A 20,150-nucleotide genomic window follows, 5' to 3' on the forward strand; every position below is an offset into this window, starting at 1 on the left:
GGGCAAACGTTGTTGCCCGAATCAAGGGGCGATATGGTAAGCAGCGCATTTTGGATGGTCGGCGGTCAGCAGGTGCGACTTTCTCGCTCTTCTGATTCGGCAACTCTTGCCTATTCAACCGCCCGCTGTCTGAACGAATTGTCGCTACGGGCGGTATCTTCTGCGTGTGCGGAAGGAAAATCTCCTTTGTCTGTCTGCAAAATGAGCGGACGGTGGGACGGTCTGTGCCGCATTGGAGAAATGACAGCTTGCGAATCTACACTCGGTCTCACAATCGGCTGTAGTGGGGATACCAATGCCGTCTACGTAGGGAAAACGGCACTCGACGGAGCCGACTTTCAAGTGCAGGATGGAGAAATACTAAGAGTGCCCCTCGATTACGATATCAACGTCTGGGTGCGTTAGAGATGCATTACGCTAGAATCGTACGTTAGAGAGAAAATACTCAAGAGGGGACGCTACAAGTACTAGTAGCAGAGTAGAATTTCACATGTACTCCCATTAATTAACCTATATTAAACATCGGAAAATGATCCAATAGGAGCGAATGGTCACTCTCTCTCTTTCAGCCGATTGGGTACAGTAAGGGAATCGCACACACCAAATGCATCTGTTTACGCCCATTTCCCGCGGTAGCGCACGGCAACGCAAACAACACATTCAATGGGGGCGGGATGCTCGTCACGTCGTCGCGGTTCGTCGTTCTCTTCTCCTCCTTTCTATCATTGCAACTCTCTCTTTAGTCACCTCAGGGATCTTAAACGATTTCCCTTCGTTCAAGATAGTCCTAGTCGGTGAGGGAACGAACCACTGGTTGGCGAAATCGGTGACAGCGTTCGTCTAGGTGACTCCGAAGTAGGCAAAACGAGCATCTTTATGCGCTACGTGCGCAATCAATTCGACTACGACTATCGCCCGACCGTATCCGTCTGCATTGGCAACGTCGTGAAGAAAGTCAACGTTCCGCGCGACGCTATCGTATCGGTAGCCCTCTGGGACCTGCCCGGGCGCGAAGAAGTCGACCTACGAAAGTCTTATTATAAGAACATCGACGCGGCCATAGGTAAGACGCAAAAAAATAGACACTTGTCACAACACTCTACAAATACCGAATACGTCCCCACCCATACACTTCATTCGATCCCTCTCTCTATTCCCTCAGTTGTGGTGGATATTAGCTGCAGAGACAGTATTGAAAGTGGCTGCATGTGGAAACAGGACATCCTCAGCAATGCCATTCTCACGAACGAAGACGCCGATGACGCAGTACTTCACGGCAGCGTTCGCCGCCGATTATCCACGGCGACACTCAATAACATTCCCGTCCTGTTGCTTGGCAACAAATTTGACAAACTCGACTACGATCCGCAATCGGACGACGTGCCGGCCGAGGTGACGGCGCTCGAGACTCACGCCGACGAGAGCGGTTTCGCCGGCAGCGTCGCCGTGTCGGCGCGCGACGGCGACAGTAGCGTGCACAACGCCGTTCAGGCGTTGATTCGGCATCTGGTCGAGATTCGGACGGCCGCCAAAGGGATGACGCGACAGATGACACAGCCGATGGAGGGACTGCGAAAAATCGGCGGCACTTGGGTCAAATCGAAAGACGTCCGTTATCGACTCAATCGAACGAAAATTGACGAAGTGAGTGCAATTTTCTATTTTTTTGTACAGGGAGACGATTTTTTTATTGCAGTTGGATGCGTTGTTTGATCGGTGTGAGCCGTCTCTAGGGGACGTCGACTCGACGACGGCTAATTTTCACGGGTCGTTGAGTCGGTTTCGTCGCCAGTGCGCCGTTTGCAGAATTGGAGTCGGTCCCAATCCCAGTTTGGAAGACTGCGTCACAGCGTTGAAGGAAGCGCTTGGAGACGATGGACTTGAGGCAACGATGAATTATAAGTGTTATTTATCTTGATTTTCTCTAGGTTACCAATGTTGGGCCGTTTCCGCAATTGCTCATTCCTGGCGCATTGGATCGCAGTCTGGATATTCAAGTAGCGAAAGCAGTGGAAATGTATCGGCTTGAAGTGCGTTCATCCTGAATATTTCTAGCCATTGCACCTATTCCTATATAACGCAGATCGTACCTCATGCCGAAAAAGTCTTGGGAGCTTGTCCGGTTGCCGAAGCCGTTTTTTCTGGCGTCGTCGACGAAATACTCCAAGTTCAAGAAAGACTAACCGATTTGGGCACGGCTGCCGGCTTGTCCAAGAACGGCCTTAGAGAAGCGGAAGCCCATTTGAAAGCTAACCTCGACGAAATCAGGCAGAATCAAGTCAGGGCAGCGAGAGCGGTTCAAAGCGTTGAAAGCGCGGCACAGAAAGTCAAAGCGGCGATGCTATGGAACAGCTGAGTGTTTACAGGTACAAGTAAGTCAGTAGGCTGACGTATTTAGACATGTACACATATTCTTTAATTAATCCGCATTTATGTTCACTGTTTTATCTCTCACGGCTGCTTGTACGCCGGGTTGAAAAGACTTTCCATGAAGGCCGGAATGGACAGCTTCTGTTCGTGCTGGCTCGTGATCTCTTCAATCTTTCGTTTGCGGAGAATGTGCGGCGTGGTAAAACTGAAAGAGGAACAGCGAATTGGAAGAGGGAAAAAAACCTTCCTATTTTTCATCTTTACCTGTCCATTTCCAGCTGCTGACGTCGACTCGAATTGATCATGGTCTGCCTTGCGAGAAGACCAAGAACTCGACGACTCACCACCATTCCGTCAAGCAGGGGCCCGGCGAATACCCACCTAAAAAAAGAGGACAACGTCAGAAAAGGTTCGCTTCACGGAGAACGGAACCGACTTCTCCGAAGTGCACGCGGTCAATATGCGATACAGCCCAGTTTTAAGCGGATGAACGAACACGACGGCGCAATCTGCCTTCGGTTTCAGCGCGTGTCCACCGCCGCCGGTGGTGCCGCTCTCGCTTGCGCACATGTTTAGAGCCTGAATCGCGTGACTCAGTTTCTCCAGCGGAAACGTTTCGTGATCTTCGAATCGTTCAAGCCAGACGATGGCCAAGCCGAGATCAGATATAGTGGCGGACGGAACCGTTCGTCCGGCCGCCTTGCGACCGACGCGTCCCGGCGTCGTTTCGAGCGTCGACGCCAACGTTTGCGGACGAGACGGAAAAGTGACGCCGGCGGTGCCGATGTCGCCGATCGGACTCGTCGGTGCCGACGCCGTCGACCGTCGCGTCTGTTCGACGCCGAGACTTCGGCCGAGACTTTCGCCGTCCTGCGACGTCGTCGATCGGGCTAACGACGGGGGAGGTGTGGCGACGGCCGACGACGTCTGGTCGAATAAGAGGGGCGCCTGCGATTGAAGCGACGGCACGACGAAAAGCATTTCCATGGCGACATTGGCGTAGTAGGGCGTCGGATTGAGCTTGCAGAATTTAAAACGAGACGACGAGAAGGGACCCTTCCAGCCGAGATGGGTCGACAGGTCGACGGGCCAGCCGAGCGAGAGGAGAAATTCGTGAAAATGACCCGGGGAACGAAGCGTGCCCTGCGTAAGAAAAAGTGGGCGCGCTTGGCTTGTGAAAATGGGCGAAAAAAAACCTTGTTTTGGAACATTTCGGATAACGTCGTCTGACCGGCTTTGACGTAGAGAACGTAGACCGTTTCCGTGGAGCGAGTCGGAATGTCGTCCAGCTCGCGCAGTGCCGTCGACAGCGTCGGATTGCTCGTGCCGAGCGTCACTAACGACGGGCGCTCTTGGGTCGGAACCGCCTGTAGAAAATCAGCAATCAAAACGCGATCCAGGTGGGTGCATACATGAATTTACCTGAAGACTTTCCAACGACAAGATGCCGAGCTGAGATAAGAATATGCGGGTGGTCTGAAATGAAGTGCAAACTCTGAAACCAGACACGTTTTCTAAGAAAATGGAGGAAAGAATGCATCGTTGTTTCTCACTCTGGCTTGACGCTTTCAGTGCGGCGTGGTATGCTCGACTCTCTTTGCTCGACGTCAAACTTCCCTGCGGCAATCCTTTCTGTCTCGGCCTGAAATTAAGAATATTGACTCGCCGCCGAGTGACCATCTGAGATTTTGTTTATTCACCGCCTTGAGAACGGCATCGTGAAGTCTCGACTGTTCTTCTTTCCCCTTGGCGTCGAGGATGTCGTCAAGTGGAGGGATGCTATAGTCACTGAAACCATTTATAGAGAACAGAAACTCTCCCCCCCGCTTGGTGCAAGTCCCGCTTACGCCTTTATTATTGGAACTTCGTCGGCGGCTTTGGGCCAATAGGGTAGAACAGGAAGCGGCTTGACTTGCTCGTCGGGCTTCGGTTCCGGCCGTTTCACCGGGATCAAGTGTGCCTCGGCTTGCGACTAAAACAAATCTCGCAACTGAAAGACATTATACCCCCTCTTATCGACTCACTCCGGCATTTCTTGGCCAGTGTCGCAGTTGAACGGTCCAGCAGCGTTTTCCGTTGGGACTGCGTAGAATGAGAGACACAGTTGGAAGGAAAGCTATCGGAAGAAGCCCGGGGTAGTTAGAGAATGAAATTTTGAAGTATCGACCTCACCGTCACTCTCCTCGTCGACAGCATGTTCCAATATAGCGAAAACGGTGTTGCTGTCGAGAACGAAGTAACGGAATACAGCAGCCTAGCAAAAGAAAAGAACGATGGCATTCGAAAAAGAAAGGAGAATTTAAATAAAAACTCGCCGCGGCATCCTTGTTCCGAGCCGTCGCCAAATTCAACAGTTCGTCTTCGTTAAGTTGACTGGACACGGAGGCGGGTCCGCACGGCGAGGGAAACGAGCCCTAAAGTTATTAGACGCTTTACCATTTCAAACAATGTCTGTTGACAAAGATGGTTAGTGACCAAATGCTCTATGATGCAAGTGAGGAGAACTTCGGCTGCTTCCATGACTCTGATTGACACAGGATGTCGAGCCTTTTGATCTACATGAGCGTTTTTCGCGGTTGATGCCCTCATCCCTAAAAAACGTTTTTCTAACGATAGCGATAGCATACCTTTGAGCTGTCTGATGGTGACGTTGGCGGAATCTCCATCCGTTGAAGTGCCGAGCGCCTAAAAGCGAGAAATTCTTTCCAAACGTTTCGTCGCATGTCTACCGTACCTCGGATTTTGAGCCAGATATGCCCAGCTCCACGACTTCTAAAACGTGGCGCAGAGTTTCCTGGAAAGAGAGACGATCATCTCTTGCACACTTCTCAATGCAAGACTGTACCTCTTCGAAAAGAAGTCGATTTTGAGCGAGAATCCACTCTTGAAGACACTGGTAGGCCGTGACTATCGTCGAATGAAGATCTCTCGAATGATATCGGCTCTCCTGACCAACGAGAGTCGATATATAGTCGCACAGCCACTTGACGGTGAACGACCATTCGCCAGGATCTAAAGACCGTTAGACGCTCGGTAGAAAGAAGAAGAAGAAAAAGGCGCAGCAGCCGCGACTTTCTCACCGACAGTCGGAACGTTCAAATTCGCCAAATCGCCGAGCAATTCCAGCACAGACAAAGTAACGTGTTTTTCCATTCGCGGCTGAAGGAAACGCTGCGACGCTTCGCGACACGTTCGAACGACGAGCTCGGCTCCATCTGAAAAAGATCCTGAGAAAAAGGAAAGGAAAAAATCGCACGGATCGCACCCCAACTACCGCTCTTCGTAACGTGTCCGCGTAGACGAGCCCGAGTGCGCGGCGTAGTGTTGTCCAACGACGACGCGGCGTCGTCTCCGACGGAGCGACTGAGTCGCGCGGCCATGGACTGGTCGAGTCGACGCGCGGGTTCGAAATTCAATCCCAACGCCGGCGGCGGCGACGCCGACGTCGCTACGTCGGCGAGCGTGAGCGGCGACGTCGGCGGCGACAGCGACGTCAGAATGTGATCCGGATGCTCCGTCTCGACCGTGTCGCGAACGAGAACGTGAAGACCGGCGAGTAGACTTTGACGATTGCGCGAGTCCTGCTCGACTTTGAGCGCGCTGAATAGGAGAGCGGCGAGACGATGATGAAAGGAGAGAAACGTGCTCGTCTTCGACGAGAAACTGTGAAACGTTTCGTCGACGCTCTCGTCATTCGCTTGCACGCCGCACGCGATATCTGCAACAAGAACACGGGGGAGTTGAGTGGAAGTTCCAACGACACGGTGGAACTTACGTACCCTGAATAGGAACGTTTTTGAAGTGGAGCGGCAGGCACAAGATTGAGAGAAGAATTTCCACGCACGATTCTCTCAGTTCGTGCGTGCACAATTGAAATCTAGAGGCGAGAAATTGATTTTAAGTCTCTGTCTCGTCCGTGCATGGCGCCACCGTACCGAAACTCGTGTTTTTTCACCGGCAAGATGATTTCGAGAGCCTTGATAAAGTGAGGAAGCAGGACGTGAACGCCCATTAGATCGTTACGAAACAGCGAACGCGAATTGATCAATATGCTGGTCAACACTTGCCCCGTGCACTTCTCCTACAAAGAGAAATAATTCGTGAGAAAGGAATGAATGCCGCCTCATCGGCTCACTCGATCGTATTGAAGGCCAAAAGCGATAGCGTAATAGAATCGCGCGAGATAGACTTGATTGAAAGGTGCGGCGCACTTTTGCTTGCAAAATATTCGACACAGAGCTCCAAACGCTTCGGCTCGGCCCGCTTCAAACGTCGAACTCGACGCGACGTCGTCGATTTTTCCGATGAATTCAATGCTTCCGCTACTGCGTCGATCTTGAACGATAAACGACGTGATATCGGAGCTGGAACGGCGAACGCCTCCTTTGCCGGCAGCAGAGGCGGCGGCACTTGGACCCCCATCCCCACCGGCGGCGGCGGCGGCGGCGTCCTGCAGACCGGGAACGCTCGGTATGGTTGCTTCGAATAGCCAATGACCGAACAAGTGCAATAGACTATTTCCGTCAGGTCGAGAAAGACCGACGGCGGCGGCGGCGGCGATTCCGGGCGACGCAGCACTTTTCGTTTTCGTTTGCGTCGGAAGACCGGGCGTATGACGCGACGTCGGCGACGCAGTCGTCGCGTCGCCGGGCACGACAACCTCGTCCGTCGTGCCGACGGTAAGAAAAGCGTCGACGTTCGCCGCCAAGCCTTTCATCGCTTTGAAAAAAATTCGCGGCAATTGACGAAGACAGACGTGATCGCCGAGCGAGAGCGAGCTGCCGCGCTGCGCCTCTTCGATGAACGCCGGCGTGCCGCCAATCGTCTCCTTTCGCGACAAGTCGACGAGATTGCCGAGCGCGTGGAGCATGCGAAACCAGCACTGAACGACGGCGTCGTCCGGCATCAAGCTGGTTGACGTTCGAACGTCCTCATCTTCGGTGACATAGACGAGTCGAAGCGCGGCTCCGTACGCTGGCCCGTAGAGAAGTCGTATCACGCGCAGCGTGAGTCGAAGCACGGTGTCGCTCCACTGATCGACAACCTAAGAGGAGGAAAGAGATTTTTGATGGAATCGAGTTTTTTTGATTCGTTCACCTGATGATGGTGCCGCCACGTAATGCACACGTCGCGCAGCGTCCGCCAATACGGCGGCGACGGAAAATAGTAGTCGCACGCGCGCAGATAGATGTCGAATAGGGTCCCAAGAAGTCGATCGGCGAGATGTTCAGCAAAGCCGCCCGCCTTGACGGGCGGTGCGAGCACTCGATGGCTCACGCCGAGAACGAAGTCAAATAAAACTTCCCACGTTTGCCGACCGAGTCGCGACGCCGCCATGGGGTCGCAGGCGAGTCGGTGAACTATTGCCAATACTCGACGACATATCGCGACGTGATGTCGTACGCCCACGTGACCGGGACGGGACTTGAAGACGGACGCGTACTGGCGTATGATCGTGCGCGCGTACGGTTCGGGATCGGCTCGTACGGGAGCCGGCACGCGTGACGACGCCGACGCCGACGCGTCGTAGAGAGGCGCTAGCCAGTCCTTGTAGACGTCGATGCACGCCTGAAGCGTTTCGTCCTCTTCGAGCGGCAAGGCGAGACCGAATCCGACGACTTCCATCGTCCATTCGACGTCTTTCGGTTCGTCGAGACGCAGAGCGGCGCCTTGCGACGCGTTCAGCGATTTGACAACAGACAGGACGACTCCCGTGCTCGTCGCTTGGTCGAAGCGATCGAGCACCGTCGTCGGGAGACTCGTATCGCTATTTAGCGACTCCACGTACGATATCCAGTTGGCGTACATTATAAACGTTCCGGGACATGCACGACGCATCTCCCGTACCCCCGTACCGAAGCTGCGTCTCTTCTACGACGCCATTGACTCGCCCAAGCGCTATACTAGCTTACAGAGGGAACAAAAGCTGATGTTTCGTGCCTCGACCCAAAAAAAAATGCCTCTGCCGTACGTGAAAATCTTTTAGAAAGTGCAGTTGTTTGAACCGAGCTGCCTTCGTGATTCAGACATAGACTGTTGTAACTGGTGATAGAGAAACGAAACCGAGCTTCGTGATGTAGATATACGTAGAAACGAACCCTTACTCGAAAAATCTGCTTTTATGGACTTTTCGACTTATTATGCAATGCGTTTATCTACTAATTCATTAATGGAGGAGAGTGACTAGTGACGTCCACACCGGTTTATTTTCGACTTATGCAATGCATTTTATTTTACACTGTACTATTCAACTTGAGTTTTGTCTAAAGTCTGTGCTTAGAAAAGTGACCGACTACGTACTAGTAAGGTGCGGTGAACCGAGCTCGGTGATTATGGATAGACGAAAAATTTGCTTTTACGCAATCGCACTAATTAATTTCACAGCGGCCCGGGAGGCACGATCGATAACGTTAAACTTATACATTTATTTAGTGCCGCAAGCCGAACTCAGAAGTTGACTGCTTTCCAAAGTCTACTGAAGTAAGACTTGAGAGCGTTTTCCTTTGAGGACTCTTTCTAGTGTTGATCGTCATTGACTACCGAGTTGATTACCGTGCTCTTTTAGCGTACGTCATTCAAGTTATGAAGCCGCTGCGCATGCGGAGGTCAATCTAGACGGGATGAGACCACGGTGAGCTGCGGTGTAGCCACCCTGTAGTCCTGTGATTGGAAGCATTAGCGCTCTGCTTGAGGCCTTTGCAGTCTCGTTGTAGTTTAATTAGACAACCCATGCCATCCCATTGGCCATTGCTGATATCGAGCACTGAAGGAAGTATTCACTAGGCTTTAGTTGAATAAGGCAAAAGAAATGCTTCCTAAGCCACCTCCATCATCATTATCGTCATAGAAGGGCTTCGATGCAATTTAGTCTTTTCTTGGAGGAAACTTGCACTACTTCAAGGGAAATTCATGAATCTATTAGGCTAGTAGCGTTGCTTGGCTATGCATTGTGGCCACGGCGTTGTGAGGTCTTCAAGACAATCAACACAATTCTTGCGGTTTAGCTGCTTTACGGTGCAGCGAGACGCTACTGGCGACTGCTGGCTAAACACAGTTTGCGCTGGAGCCTTCAGACCGTAATTTCTTTGTCTATGCAGCTAGCTGCTCGTCGTCTTGAGCACACGCGTGACTGCGCGCTTGTCTTTGCACTAAAACACAACTTAGAAGTGATTAGCTTCGGCGCAAGATCTATCTTCTGCATGCTGCATGAAAGGGCAGAGTCGTATCTATATACGTATCGGATGAGAGAACTTAACATGCAGAACGCGTACGGCAGTCACGGGTCCTAACGCGTGATTCAGTCTTATTTATCTGCCTTCCCACAGCGGGCACTCTAAAACTGAAGCATGGACGTCTAATGCACTGTCCGATTATCGCAGGGAAACGCAATTGAAAGAGAAATATTTTTGTAGCGACAGGGTGTCTGGTTCGGATCGAATTCCGTAATTAGAGGGTTCAGTTTACTCAGCGTTGCACCTGAGAGATCTGCGGGATGTCCAGCTGAGCAAAATACGGCGAGGAAGCGAAGCGTCATTTAGATTTGCATGCCAATACGTAGAATACGATTAGTAGGATACCTTTCTCTGAACGGAATCTAATTGTGAGGTCAGCTGTGCCAGTCAAGCTCGAATGCACGGAAATTAATTCGCTGACGTTAGCGCCCACCTACGCTCAGAAAGAACCCGCACGAGAGGGAGAAAGAACAGCTGAACGGAGCACAATATTTGATAGCATTCGGCTTTTTATTGCTCAGTGCTGTGTGCAATAAGTCAGAAGAATATTTGGTAATGTATACAGGATATAAAGCAAGCTACTGTCCTACTTTGGCTAACGGTCAATGAACTACGGAAATGTTCTATCTTTGGTTTGACTAATACTGACAGTCGACCACTCCGTGATTTCGGCCCCAATAGAGCGTTTTCCGTATCCGCTTTTCCCGCTGCCGTCGATTGCAGAACCAAACGCGAACGACCTCCTTTTCCAGCTGTAGATAATTGGCAATCTTTGTTATTTCTTTCGGCGATGGCTTCTGCTGTCGCAGAAAGTGCTGTTCCAGAGCTTCTTTTCCCGGAATACTGATTGTCGTTCGACGCTTCCTTCGTCTCTGATCGGCGGCATCGATACCCTCTTTGAGATCCTCTCCCTCTTGTTTTCGCTCGGCGTCGTCGAGCCACTTTTCGAGTATCGGTTTGAGTTTGCACGCGTTTTTGTAGCTCAGTTGAAGATTCTCGAATCGGCAGATCGTCGTCTGGCTAAAGTCGGTGCCTTGTACGGTTGCCAGCGCCTGGCCGACGTGCGTCTGCGTAAAGCCGAGTTTTTGTCGTCGCGTTTTGAAATCGGTTGCAAACCGCTCCAATTCCTTCAACTGATCGGGTCGATCGCAGTTCATCAGTTGACCGGTGCCAAACGGTCCGGCGCCAGCGACGGCAGCAGAAGATACCCCCCTCGTTGCGTCACTTCCCATGCTAGGGAAGTAAATCGAACTCGCCTGATGATGGTGGTGATGATTTCCTGCTAGTCCAGCGGTGACAGCCGCGGCGGCTGCAGCGACCGCATGGTGGCTTCCAGCGAACGATGACGGTTCGTAGAAGGACGACGAAGACGCGTCATTGAAAGCCGATAACGCGTCTTGTTCGTACGATCCGTACGTTCGCCGAACGTTGGGATCCGACGATAGCGCATAGGGAGAAAATGCCCGCTGAAACTGCTGCACTTGAATGGAATTGAATGGTTCTTGAATCACTGAAGCCGTAGTGCCATAGCTTGGTGGTGGAACTTTCCACTGGTGATCGTTTCCTCCGCCACTAGAAGTAGTGCCAGTGTCGACGGGCGACGTGTGATGGTGCTGATTGTGAAAAGTCGTCGATGCGTATCCCGCGTGTGTGGAACTCATTATCGACTTGAACTTTCAAGGACACGAGCAGTTGAGTGACTGAATCTACTTTGCTTTTGAACCGTCTCTTTATACTGGTTTGATAGATGGTCAGTGCTCCAAGGCGGAGTCGGCGTAATTAGTGTCAATACTTGCGGCAAACTGTTCACGGTGCTGAATTATGATAGCAGTCTTTTGATTACGCTAATCTAGTTGGCTCGCGTGCAGTCTGACTCGGGAGAAAACCCCAGCCCAAGTAGTTGATGAAGCGTGGTTTTGACCCACTGACACAGCAATGTCTTTTAGGGTGGAAGCAACGGGTTGCCGTCACATCCTGACGAGCAGGACGCCAATGCATAGCATAAGACTGGCAAAATGTTTATCTTGTCGTTGCGGTCTCAGCGCGGTCTAATCCGTGCTCACTGCTTGCTCACCGCACGAAACCATAGGGCGAGAAACCTTTTATTGACCCTTTTTTATTGCTCAATCGTGCGCAACAATAGGACTCGTGCTGAACCGACGCGATCGACTTGACGATCGATATGGGCCTCACCGCGCGCTGCTCCCTACTCATGCAATCACCATATACCCCTTCTCAGTACATGCATATTGCAAATAGGATATCCGAAGTGAAGCTCCAACTATCATCAGACGACGATTCGCTTTGTCAGCTGAGATGGGAATTCTCCGCGTCAGCGGAGGCCGCGGTTGTGAGGACGACGCGGGGCATGTCTGTTCCTCGCCGCAAGGGCGGGAGTGCAGGTGCTTTAGATTTTCCCATTCTATTAGTGTGAATGTTTGTGATCGCCTCAATGAAATCAACTTGCACTCATTGACTGTCAGAGTTATGCGTAGCATTATAGGTGAACGTGACTACGTCACAGCGTACGTCATGCGCCTGACGTAGAGATAGGCGCTGTGTGCGGTTGATGCAAAGGAATGATTCGCAGAGACAACAGACAGCAGACAACTCATAATACTGATAGGGATTCGTGCAACACTGATGACATTCGCCTGGGGTCGTATAACTGCGAAATCTAAGAATCGATCTGCTACGTGCTTGTTTCAAACAAAAAGTTTATAAACGGAAAATTTTTGTATATATGTACACGCACATTTACCGAGTGTAAATAGATCAAATGACATTATTGCGCATGCGCTTTGCTTTCATCATGGCGACGATGAGACTGGTAAGAAAACGAGCGCTTGCTCTACTCCCGTTGCATATTCCGTCACCTCAGGCGCGAAGAAGTTTTAGTCTAACGTCTGTTTCTTCGGACGTCGTAAAGGCGAGTGCCAAGAGGCCGAGAAGTTCGCAGAGTTCGCTCGCGTCACGATTTGGTCACTTTAGGCACCTATCCAAGTCTTTGGAATCGAAGGTCGCTACGCGCATGCCACCTATTCCGCTGCCGCTCGCAATAAGAAGCTCGAGGAAGTAGAAAAGGAACTACAAAGCCTAAAGGTCGGTCGATCAATTTTTCGACGATCCCCCAATTGGAAATCTTCGCGTTATGCAGACCTTGATTGGAGCTCATCCAGATGTCTCTCAATATCTGAAGAATCCCGTAATAAAGAAGATAGAAAAGCAAGGTAAATACTAGCCCACCCACTAACATTCAGTCGGCTCTACACACAATCAAGAAAGGTGTTCTTACACCTGGGACTGAGTCTGATTATACTAACACGTGCCTGTAATTAGCTATTAGTAACTGGATGTTTTTCAGCCACATTGCAGGAGTTGTTGAAAGCTGAAAAGTGCTCTTCTATTACTGTCAATCTTTTTGGTATTTGACCTCTGAGCGCACAGGTGTCTATGAGAGAGACGCCCTGTTTTTCTTCCTAGGATGCTTAGCCGAAAACAACAGACTTTCCAAAGCGATCGGAGTCATTGGGGCTTACGAGAAGCTGATGAGCGCGCATCGCGGAGAAGTCGAATGCACAGTGACAAGTGCAAAGGTTCTAGAAAAATCGGAAATTCCCTTTGTACTATCGCTCGCTATTAGAGTCTGACAAGTGACAATCTCAAGTCACTTCAAGAATCCCTGCGCGGTTTTATAGAAAAAGGGCAGACTCTCAAGATGAATACCAAGGTCGGCTGCCAATTACATGTAGTAGATGGAATTCTGGCACACCAAACTCTCGTTCTAGACCGACCCAAGTCTTATTGGAGGCATGATCGTCGAGATAGGTGACAAGCGAATCGATATGTCCATATTCTCAAAGATCAAGCAGCTCACTGGACTTCTTCGCGAGGCCATATAGTCCTCCTGTGACAGTGCGTGCACGCGAACGCGCTCCTTTGACACACGCGTTCTCTTTCCCTGGCCATGAATAATGTGTTATTATGTACACGTAACACCCTTGTACTATGTTTTTTCTGCGTTCCTACGTATTATGCCCGCGCGCAGGTGATGATTCCTCTCGCCCCCGCAGGAGGGCTCCCCACATCTTTATGTATACCTCATGTTTGCGTCTTTTTACGCGCAAACGGGTGCGCAAGCACCTCATTTGCGTTTATTTACTATGCATGACAGCAGCTGCTGTCGATGTTGATGAGCTTTCCAACGTCTTAGGAAACGTCAGCACAACGGCAGAGCTGCTGGCGACCCGAAGGCAAACGGCTCTGGGCACGCGGAGTTGCTTGTCTGCAAATCGAAAGATAGTCGCTCATCTCAGTGTATATGTCTTCAGGAAGACTCACAGTAGCACATGTTTGGAGTGAGGTGTACAAGACTCAAGCCTTCATCGTCGATAATATCTAGTTCGCCCTCAATAACCAAAACGGCTAGGCTGTCTGAAAGAAGAAGATCGCGTGGAGAAAAATTCGTCGAGTGGAATGTACTCACCTAGTAGGTTTTCACAAAGAAGGACCGACTGAGCGGTGTCTCTCATTGCTCTCATGTTCATTGCAATGTTATGCAGGTACGGCCACGAGCAGTTCTTGAATTCTGGATATTGACGCAAGTTTTCTATAACCACCTATTCGTCGGCAGTCGATTAGTCGTTCTATTTCGCTTTATTTCCTGGCTCACTTCTATGTCTAGCCGACCATTGTACTCGTGTACAAGACTGTACGGAATCATCTCTCGTCTTTTCATCCAATTGGCGTTTGTCTCTTTCAAACTGCCTTCAAGCTGCAGGTTCTTACAGCCAAAAGTAAACGTGCCATATACTGTAGTCAATGCTTCGAATTTAGCTTACATTGCTAACGACTGCCTGTAGAAGGGGTCTGTCGATCACAACGATTACGCTGGGTGCGTCTGTTCTAAAGGTTCGTTCAGTTCAGTATCAACGTCGCGTGCAGGATTACTTTACGCTGCACCGGCAACGTTCGTCCATGAAGAGACCTTGAAAACATTTCACAGAACGTTTGTAAGGTATTCTATGAACATGCATACCTTCTTCTCCGATCCATCGAACGTCTGTACCAGGAAAAAGTGATATTGACGTCTGACCAGGCAAGTCAATACTAACTCTGCAAAGGAGTCATGAGGCAACACTTAATAATTCCCATGTCCTATTGGCCAACCGTCCTGACAACAGAATAATCATTTCTAGTTCCAGCGCAGATTTCTCTCGCAACAAGGTGTCGGCGTCAACAAGTACTAATGACACCCCTTTCACTTCACCGTTTCTGTGGTCTCTTCTATATAGTCTTACATGGCTTGCAGAGGCCAGTCAATTTTTTGACGTTTTCAGATGGCCAGTCCCGAAAGAGAGGAACCTGCCAGTCAAATCAAAGAATGACGCTTGCCAGAGACGATGTGTCACCTTCCTAACTGCGTCCTTTAGCACGCAATTGACGAGCTCGTTGTGACGAAACGCCTTGGAAGTATCCAGGTATCGCCTTTTGTTGGAAAAGAGAAGACGTTTCAAGGCACACGGTACAATTTAAGACTGTTCCCCCCTCCTCCGTACTGTCGCGTACACCAGCGCAATTTTGATCGAGGATCCGTCGGTAGATACGACTCAAATATTTGAGCTGGTAGACGAATGAGAGTGGTGCTATAATATAGAAAAGACCTTCCTCCAGAGCCTATATTCTACATATCCTTCGCGGTACTTATCGACTCGCGTGCGCGCTGACGCCGAACATGTGGCGCCAAACAGTGTACTAAGCTCGCCGAAAAACATTCCTCTTTCTAGATGCCGGAGGGATTCCACGAGACCGTCTCTCTCGATGCATATCTCGACGGATCCGCTGACGATGAGATAGATGCCCAACGGTTCCTCTTCCTCTCGTAGTATCCACGTTTTCGTTGGCAACGTCGTCGTCTCTGTTTGCGACAGCAATTCGGTTATTCTGTCCACAGATGACGGCCTCGATGACAGTGGAAGATCTTCGAACGCTTGGCGGAACAGTTCGTAAGTCGGATCGTTTCGTACGGACGGAGATCGATTTTGGCTCGCTCCACTTCCCATCGAAACATACGGGACCGGGACGATCAGTCTTTGATCTTTCATGGGCAGTTTCGTAGGTCGTTTGGCTGCAAAGCCACGCGCTCCTCCCCCCAGAAGCGTTCCAAAACCGAAGCCTGTCTCGATAGGTTATCTTTGTGCCGTGTAGAAGTGGGATTGTTGTGACGCTCTCCGTTCTCAGTTGACAACGACGCTGTCTCGAACAAGAACGAGTATCTAATAAGCAACATGCAGAAGCTCAACGTCGAAAAGACGACAAAGAAGCTTCAGGTGAGAGAACACAGTAACGCGATGACGTAGACCAAAATACTATTGAACTGTTCGTTTAGCCTGAGCAGAGAGCGAAGCCTCCTCGTCCTCTTGTTTCTGCGGATGGCGAGGGACCTAAGGGCTACGTGAACGTCAGAGAAATAGTCAACTATCTTCGCCTGTTTCATACGGAGCCGGAGAAATACACAGCAGAAAAATTGGCTGAGATGCATAGGCTGAGTCCAGTCGACGCTCAAAACGTCTTACGCTACTTCGCATTATTTACAACAGCGGAAGACGTGAAGCAACTTAAACGACCCAACATGAAAATAACAATGTGACAACAATATATTAATTAAACAGACAAGTTCTATGAAACAATCATGGGAGCAGAGGAATCCGTTTGCTTTCTCGTCCCATCCTCCTTCTGACTCTGAGCCCCACCCCCGCTTGCCGCCGCCGCCGCCGCCAAAGAATCGGCGCACTGACTCAATACGGACGTTGCTTTGGCAACGCACTTGGTCACGTCGGCGAGAAGTTGATCGCGCTGGAGTCTCTGCTGTTCGAGCATTACGCGCAGTCCCTCGCGTGCTTGACCGGGTCGATATTCGTTGACGAGATGATGGAGATTGACGAAGAGAAGTCGAAGGTCTTGTATCTTCTGCTCGCGCATCGCGCTGCCCGGCGACGCGATTAGAACGTCGAGCAAGTCGACGAAATTGACGAGGATCGAGTGATTGAGTTTTTTCATTTGCACGAGCCGATTCGAGTCGTCCGGATAGAGCTGGGAGATTTCCTGACTGCGCAGACTGCGAAGCATGGGCTCGTCGGCGTCGAACGCGGCGCCGAACGCCGAATAGGTTCGCTGCGGACGCGGCGGCTTCGGCGCGAGGCCCGCTTCGACGTTGGCGTCCGTATAGCGACTGTAGTAGGCCGACGGCGGTGCGGGGAAGGACGAAACGCCCTGAACTTGACTTTCGGTCGCCGCCATAAGGATAACGTGCGTTCGCACCAGAGGAAATGCGTTCGCACCCAGAGGAAAAACCGTTTTCCTATCTCGAGAGATCAGTCTTCACTACTTGGACTTATCCACGACTCATTTAGCGTGTAAGCTAACATCTCCAAACGTTGATTTGACTCAAATATTGAGTGCCGTAAACCTCATTATTGCGATTTGACGTAACTCTAACCAATGGCCTCTTCTATCAAGGCCCAAGCCGTCGCAACGTACGTCGGACAGAAAGTATCGGCCGTGAGATGGCGACCGACGTTTAAGAGCATAGAAGAATCGACTGGATTCGTCTCTGGGGGCTGGGACGACGAGGTTTCCTTTTCCCGCTTCTCTCTTTCGCTCTGCAACCACTTTCTAGCCCAACAAAGTCTGCTTCTGGACGATCGAACACGAAGAGGAACGATTTCTTCGCGACTTCGCGACGTCAATCGTGCCGACCGAGTCGAAACTGGCCGCATCGGCGCCTGTAGCGGATGGCGGCAATGTGACCGATATCCAGGCGAGAGAGGCCATTTCAATTAAAAAAGAGCTCGTTTTGAACAATTCTTATAGTTTCTCGATCCAGACCGGTTTCTTGCTGCCTTGTCGACCGGCACGGTTCAACTGTGGAGCCAACGCGACTCCATGGGAGTGAGTAGAGTTGTTTTTCAGAAATAGTACTATAGTCGCTTCGCACATCTTAAAAGTACTTTCTATTTAATCATATTCTTCTTCAGTATGAAATTTTGTCTACCGCTACTGCAGTCTTTCTCTTCTAGGAGATCTCTTTGGTCGAGGAATATCGATGGAGCGATCTTCATAGACATCGTCGTGGTTCAGCTTCGTGCACTTGTCTCGCCGTGAATCATGAGGTGAATAGCCTGGACGTCGTCACGGGAGGAGAAGATGGAAGGATATTGGTTCTACGACCGGGCGCTAGTGGACCTATACAAGAAATTCAGGAAACCGAGAGCACCGCCATCAATGGCATCTCGTTTACCAAAGCAACGGAAGTTGTGACTGTTGGGATGGCAGGACAACTCAAACTCTGGGACTTTAGAGAAGATTCAAGAAGAAGGGCGTCCAAGATCATGCACATGCAAGTTTTCCATTCCTTCTTTAGTAGGCACGAGTGTTGTTTCTAGGCTTTTGGAGCCTTCTGCGCTGCTCTGCGTTGACTGTCATCCTGATCAGTGGCACTTGGTTGCTGCAGGAAATCAGGATGGCGTTCTAAGCATTTGGGACCTAAGGCAAGAGAAGTATCCTGTTAGCTTGATGGAAAGTCACTCAGCAAACGGTATGTGTGCATCGCACAAGAATAGGATAATAGACTCTTTCGATTTCTAGTGTGGGAAGTGAAATTTCACCGTCATTATCCAAATAATCTCTTCAGCTGTTCTGATGATGGCTCAGTTTTACACTGGGATGCTTCAGCAGTCACTCCAGTGCGCTCTTCTGACGAGAGTTCAATATATAGTCCATGGTTAGCAGACAATGCAAGCTCCAGCAGTAGCGACATTCAAGTTAGTCATATGTTGCCTCATCATAAATTGCCAGTTCATTCGCTTGATATCTTGTCGCGTCATTTGGTGTGTGGCAGTGATAGCGAAGCTGTTGTGGTTGTTTACAATCTTACAATGCGATAAATCCGTGATTAATTAAGGAAATTAAAAAAAAACTGTTGTAGTCTCAGTAGTAGGTTATCCGGGAGTTCTTCTGAGCTTTTTGCCATGGCCCCGATAGATGTCTCTCCCGATTTCGGCTATGTCATCTTAGTCGGTGTTGCTAGTGCTATTCTTAACATGTACTTTGCTATTTGCGTCGGAAAAGCTAGGGGAAAGTACGGCGTGAAGGTAGCGGCTTCCGTCTTCGACTACAAACAGCAGCAATTCGACTTTTTCTAGTATCCAGACATGTTTTCTGACACTCACGTCGTTTTTAACTGCATCCAGAGGGTTCATCAGAACACGTAAGTGCAGCTTTTATGGTGGGGCGTGGCTCCTGTGCAATGAGTCATTTTGTTATTGTTGCGCCAAGCGGGGAATGTCTTTCTGGTTTTGCAGGTTGGAGCAGTATCCCGAGTTCCTGATGAAATTGTTTATTGGAGGCCTCAGATATCCTGTATATGAAAAAATTATGAAAAGTTTAAATAATTGAATATCTAATTCCGTAGTGTCTAAGTGCTATTGGTGGAGTAATCTACCTTCTGGGCAGAGTGGCTTATTCCATTGGATACTCAACTGGAGGTACTGTATCTACTTGTCTATAGCTTGTTACTAATTAAAAAGTGTCAAGTTCCGGAGAAGCGAAACTATGGAGCATTTGGATACATTGGCGGGCTCCTTATGTTAGGCTGCACAGCTTGCCATGGACTTGCTCTACTCGGGGTGATCGGGTAGACGACACAAGAGGTGGAATGTTGACTGTTTTGCAGAATGTTTTTTGCATGCATGTTTGCTTTTCTTGCTTCCTGTTCTCTCGTCTGCTGATTCTAACGTGCGCTTCGCTGCCTTCGCTTGTGTTATGGATTTGGCGTCTTTCGATAAGGACTACGGCTATGTTGCTCTCGTGGGCACCGGGAGCGCTTTGCTCAACACCTATTTTGCTATTCGAGTCGTTCGTGCTCGCACGCAGTACGGCGTAAAGGTGAGAGGACCCCTCATTGGGATTCCTTTCTCTAGACCGATCTCGCTCGTGTTCAGGCTCCCGACGTGTACTCAGACACGCAGCCGGCATTTAATTGCGTCCAAAGAGTCCACCAGAACACGTGAGTGCCTGCTTCGTTCCACATTTTGTCGCTAGACTCGGACTCTTTCAGATTAGAAATGTATCCTCAATTTCTGATGACTCTCTTTGTTGGCGGCCTTCAGTATCCGGTAATTATTTGAATGGCGCACATGAACGATGGCTGCATCTGTTGTTATAGCGCCTTAGCGCTCTGGGAGGAGCCATCTATCTTGCAGGTAGAATGGCTTACTCCTATGGATACAACTCTGGAGGTGACCACAAAAAAAAACCCGACGCTTTTGACTACTAGCACAAATGTGTTTGATTTAGATCCCTCGAAACGTTCGTATGGAGAATTTGGTGGAATTGGTGCTTTGATCATGCTGGGATGCACTGCTAGCTTTGGCTTGAAGGTTCTGGGCATCATCTAAACGTACTTGGTGTACGACACGCTCGTTTGCCTTTCTTTGTTGTGCTAGTTGTTTGATCGAGTTCACTTCTTATCTGTGATGTGAGTCGTGC

General features: G+C 50.0%; 11 protein-coding genes across 14 annotated transcripts in view; 7 read left to right on the forward strand and 4 right to left on the reverse strand.

Annotated features, from left to right (window-relative positions):
• Positions 1–533, forward strand: part of LOC136193226 (uncharacterized) — a gene marked incomplete in the record, with an annotated part of 15,831 nt that extends 15,298 nt beyond the window's left edge. Inside the window, 1 exon segment of the mRNA XM_065982070.1 lies at positions 1–533. Within this exon segment, the coding sequence (XP_065838142.1) occupies positions 1–405 (405 nt within the window).
• On the forward strand, positions 522–7,485 carry LOC136193238 (uncharacterized). Of its 3 annotated transcripts, none has more exons than XR_010671293.1 (9): positions 522–577; positions 637–694; positions 744–794; positions 845–1,063; positions 1,163–1,644; positions 1,697–1,885; positions 1,929–2,030; positions 2,084–6,840; positions 6,898–7,485. XR_010671293.1 is itself a non-coding variant. In XM_065982087.1 (8 exons), the coding sequence occupies exons 1-8, from the start codon at positions 548–550 to the stop codon at positions 2,354–2,356; spliced, it is 1,404 nt and encodes a 467-aa protein (XP_065838159.1). In that variant the 5' UTR covers positions 522–547; the 3' UTR covers positions 2,357–7,485. The 3 variants fall into 3 exon arrangements, 1 of the variants encoding a protein (XP_065838159.1); XR_010671294.1 differs by having other exon boundaries at positions 2,084–6,253; positions 6,333–7,485; XM_065982087.1 differs by having other exon boundaries at positions 2,084–7,485.
• LOC136193227 (ral GTPase-activating protein subunit beta-like) lies at positions 2,374–8,195 on the reverse strand. Of its 2 annotated transcripts, XM_065982073.1 has the most exons (21): positions 7,468–8,195; positions 6,506–7,414; positions 6,306–6,451; positions 6,150–6,247; positions 5,636–6,088; positions 5,451–5,585; positions 5,216–5,382; positions 5,105–5,164; positions 4,998–5,055; positions 4,846–4,925; positions 4,686–4,784; positions 4,543–4,624; positions 4,395–4,486; positions 4,218–4,342; positions 4,071–4,158; positions 3,924–4,012; positions 3,793–3,865; positions 3,567–3,737; positions 2,807–3,513; positions 2,635–2,751; positions 2,374–2,575 (listed from the first exon to the last, which is right to left on the reverse strand). In XM_065982073.1, the coding sequence occupies exons 1-21, from the start codon at positions 8,176–8,178 to the stop codon at positions 2,452–2,454; spliced, it is 4,584 nt and encodes a 1,527-aa protein (XP_065838145.1). In that variant the 5' UTR covers positions 8,179–8,195; the 3' UTR covers positions 2,374–2,451. The 2 variants fall into 2 exon arrangements, with proteins under 2 accessions (XP_065838145.1, XP_065838143.1); XM_065982071.1 differs by having other exon boundaries at positions 4,846–5,055.
• A 1,898-nt stretch (positions 8,196–10,093) lies between these two features.
• Positions 10,094–11,525, reverse strand: LOC136192848 (pituitary-specific positive transcription factor 1-like). Its single transcript, XM_065981585.1, has one exon. The coding sequence runs from the start codon at positions 11,261–11,263 to the stop codon at positions 10,241–10,243; it is 1,023 nt and encodes a 340-aa protein (XP_065837657.1). The 5' UTR covers positions 11,264–11,525; the 3' UTR covers positions 10,094–10,240.
• Positions 11,526–12,139: 614 nt separating this feature from the next.
• Positions 12,140–13,630, forward strand: LOC136192849 (ATP synthase subunit O, mitochondrial-like). The gene is made up of 9 exons (XM_065981586.1): positions 12,140–12,318; positions 12,377–12,432; positions 12,484–12,531; positions 12,594–12,704; positions 12,760–12,832; positions 12,967–13,026; positions 13,086–13,198; positions 13,246–13,332; positions 13,391–13,630. The coding sequence occupies exons 1-9, from the start codon at positions 12,246–12,248 to the stop codon at positions 13,502–13,504; spliced, it is 735 nt and encodes a 244-aa protein (XP_065837658.1). The 5' UTR covers positions 12,140–12,245; the 3' UTR covers positions 13,505–13,630.
• Positions 13,631–13,657: 27 nt separating this feature from the next.
• On the reverse strand, positions 13,658–15,669 carry LOC136192846 (uncharacterized). Its single transcript, XM_065981582.1, has 12 exons — positions 15,306–15,669; positions 15,161–15,247; positions 15,014–15,089; positions 14,903–14,966; positions 14,772–14,847; positions 14,641–14,717; positions 14,553–14,589; positions 14,444–14,507; positions 14,275–14,385; positions 14,089–14,221; positions 13,944–14,036; positions 13,658–13,887 (listed from the first exon to the last, which is right to left on the reverse strand). Exons 1-12 carry the CDS (start codon positions 15,662–15,664, stop codon positions 13,757–13,759), a joined length of 1,308 nt encoding a protein of 435 aa, XP_065837654.1. The 5' UTR covers positions 15,665–15,669; the 3' UTR covers positions 13,658–13,756.
• LOC136192851 (NADH dehydrogenase [ubiquinone] 1 alpha subcomplex assembly factor 4-like) lies at positions 15,653–17,209 on the forward strand. Its single transcript, XM_065981588.1, has 4 exons — positions 15,653–15,789; positions 15,843–15,931; positions 15,991–17,017; positions 17,121–17,209. The coding sequence occupies exons 1-3, from the start codon at positions 15,705–15,707 to the stop codon at positions 16,249–16,251; spliced, it is 435 nt and encodes a 144-aa protein (XP_065837660.1). The 5' UTR covers positions 15,653–15,704; the 3' UTR covers positions 16,252–17,017; positions 17,121–17,209.
• Positions 16,174–16,929, reverse strand: LOC136192850 (mediator of RNA polymerase II transcription subunit 7-like). Its single transcript, XM_065981587.1, has one exon. It carries the CDS (start codon positions 16,899–16,901, stop codon positions 16,281–16,283), a length of 621 nt encoding a protein of 206 aa, XP_065837659.1. The 5' UTR covers positions 16,902–16,929; the 3' UTR covers positions 16,174–16,280.
• On the forward strand, positions 17,079–18,572 carry LOC136192847 (nucleoporin Nup43-like). The gene is made up of 6 exons (XM_065981583.1): positions 17,079–17,234; positions 17,281–17,421; positions 17,475–17,552; positions 17,681–18,000; positions 18,047–18,198; positions 18,249–18,572. The coding sequence occupies exons 1-6, from the start codon at positions 17,103–17,105 to the stop codon at positions 18,545–18,547; spliced, it is 1,122 nt and encodes a 373-aa protein (XP_065837655.1). The 5' UTR covers positions 17,079–17,102; the 3' UTR covers positions 18,548–18,572.
• Positions 18,573–18,611: 39 nt separating this feature from the next.
• LOC136192852 (glutathione S-transferase 3, mitochondrial-like) lies at positions 18,612–19,400 on the forward strand. The gene is made up of 5 exons (XM_065981589.1): positions 18,612–18,754; positions 18,806–18,870; positions 18,965–19,022; positions 19,075–19,147; positions 19,197–19,400. Exons 1-5 carry the CDS (start codon positions 18,632–18,634, stop codon positions 19,298–19,300), a joined length of 423 nt encoding a protein of 140 aa, XP_065837661.1. The 5' UTR covers positions 18,612–18,631; the 3' UTR covers positions 19,301–19,400.
• Positions 19,401–19,411: 11 nt separating this feature from the next.
• On the forward strand, positions 19,412–20,138 carry LOC136192853 (glutathione S-transferase 3, mitochondrial-like). The gene is made up of 5 exons (XM_065981590.1): positions 19,412–19,547; positions 19,604–19,668; positions 19,720–19,777; positions 19,828–19,900; positions 19,959–20,138. The coding sequence occupies exons 1-5, from the start codon at positions 19,425–19,427 to the stop codon at positions 20,057–20,059; spliced, it is 420 nt and encodes a 139-aa protein (XP_065837662.1). The 5' UTR covers positions 19,412–19,424; the 3' UTR covers positions 20,060–20,138.
• The last annotated feature ends 12 nt before the right edge of the window (positions 20,139–20,150 follow it).

This window comes from Oscarella lobularis, chromosome 11, assembly GCF_947507565.1.
Source record: "Oscarella lobularis chromosome 11, ooOscLobu1.1, whole genome shotgun sequence".
NCBI lineage: Eukaryota > Metazoa > Porifera > Homoscleromorpha > Homosclerophorida > Oscarellidae > Oscarella > Oscarella lobularis.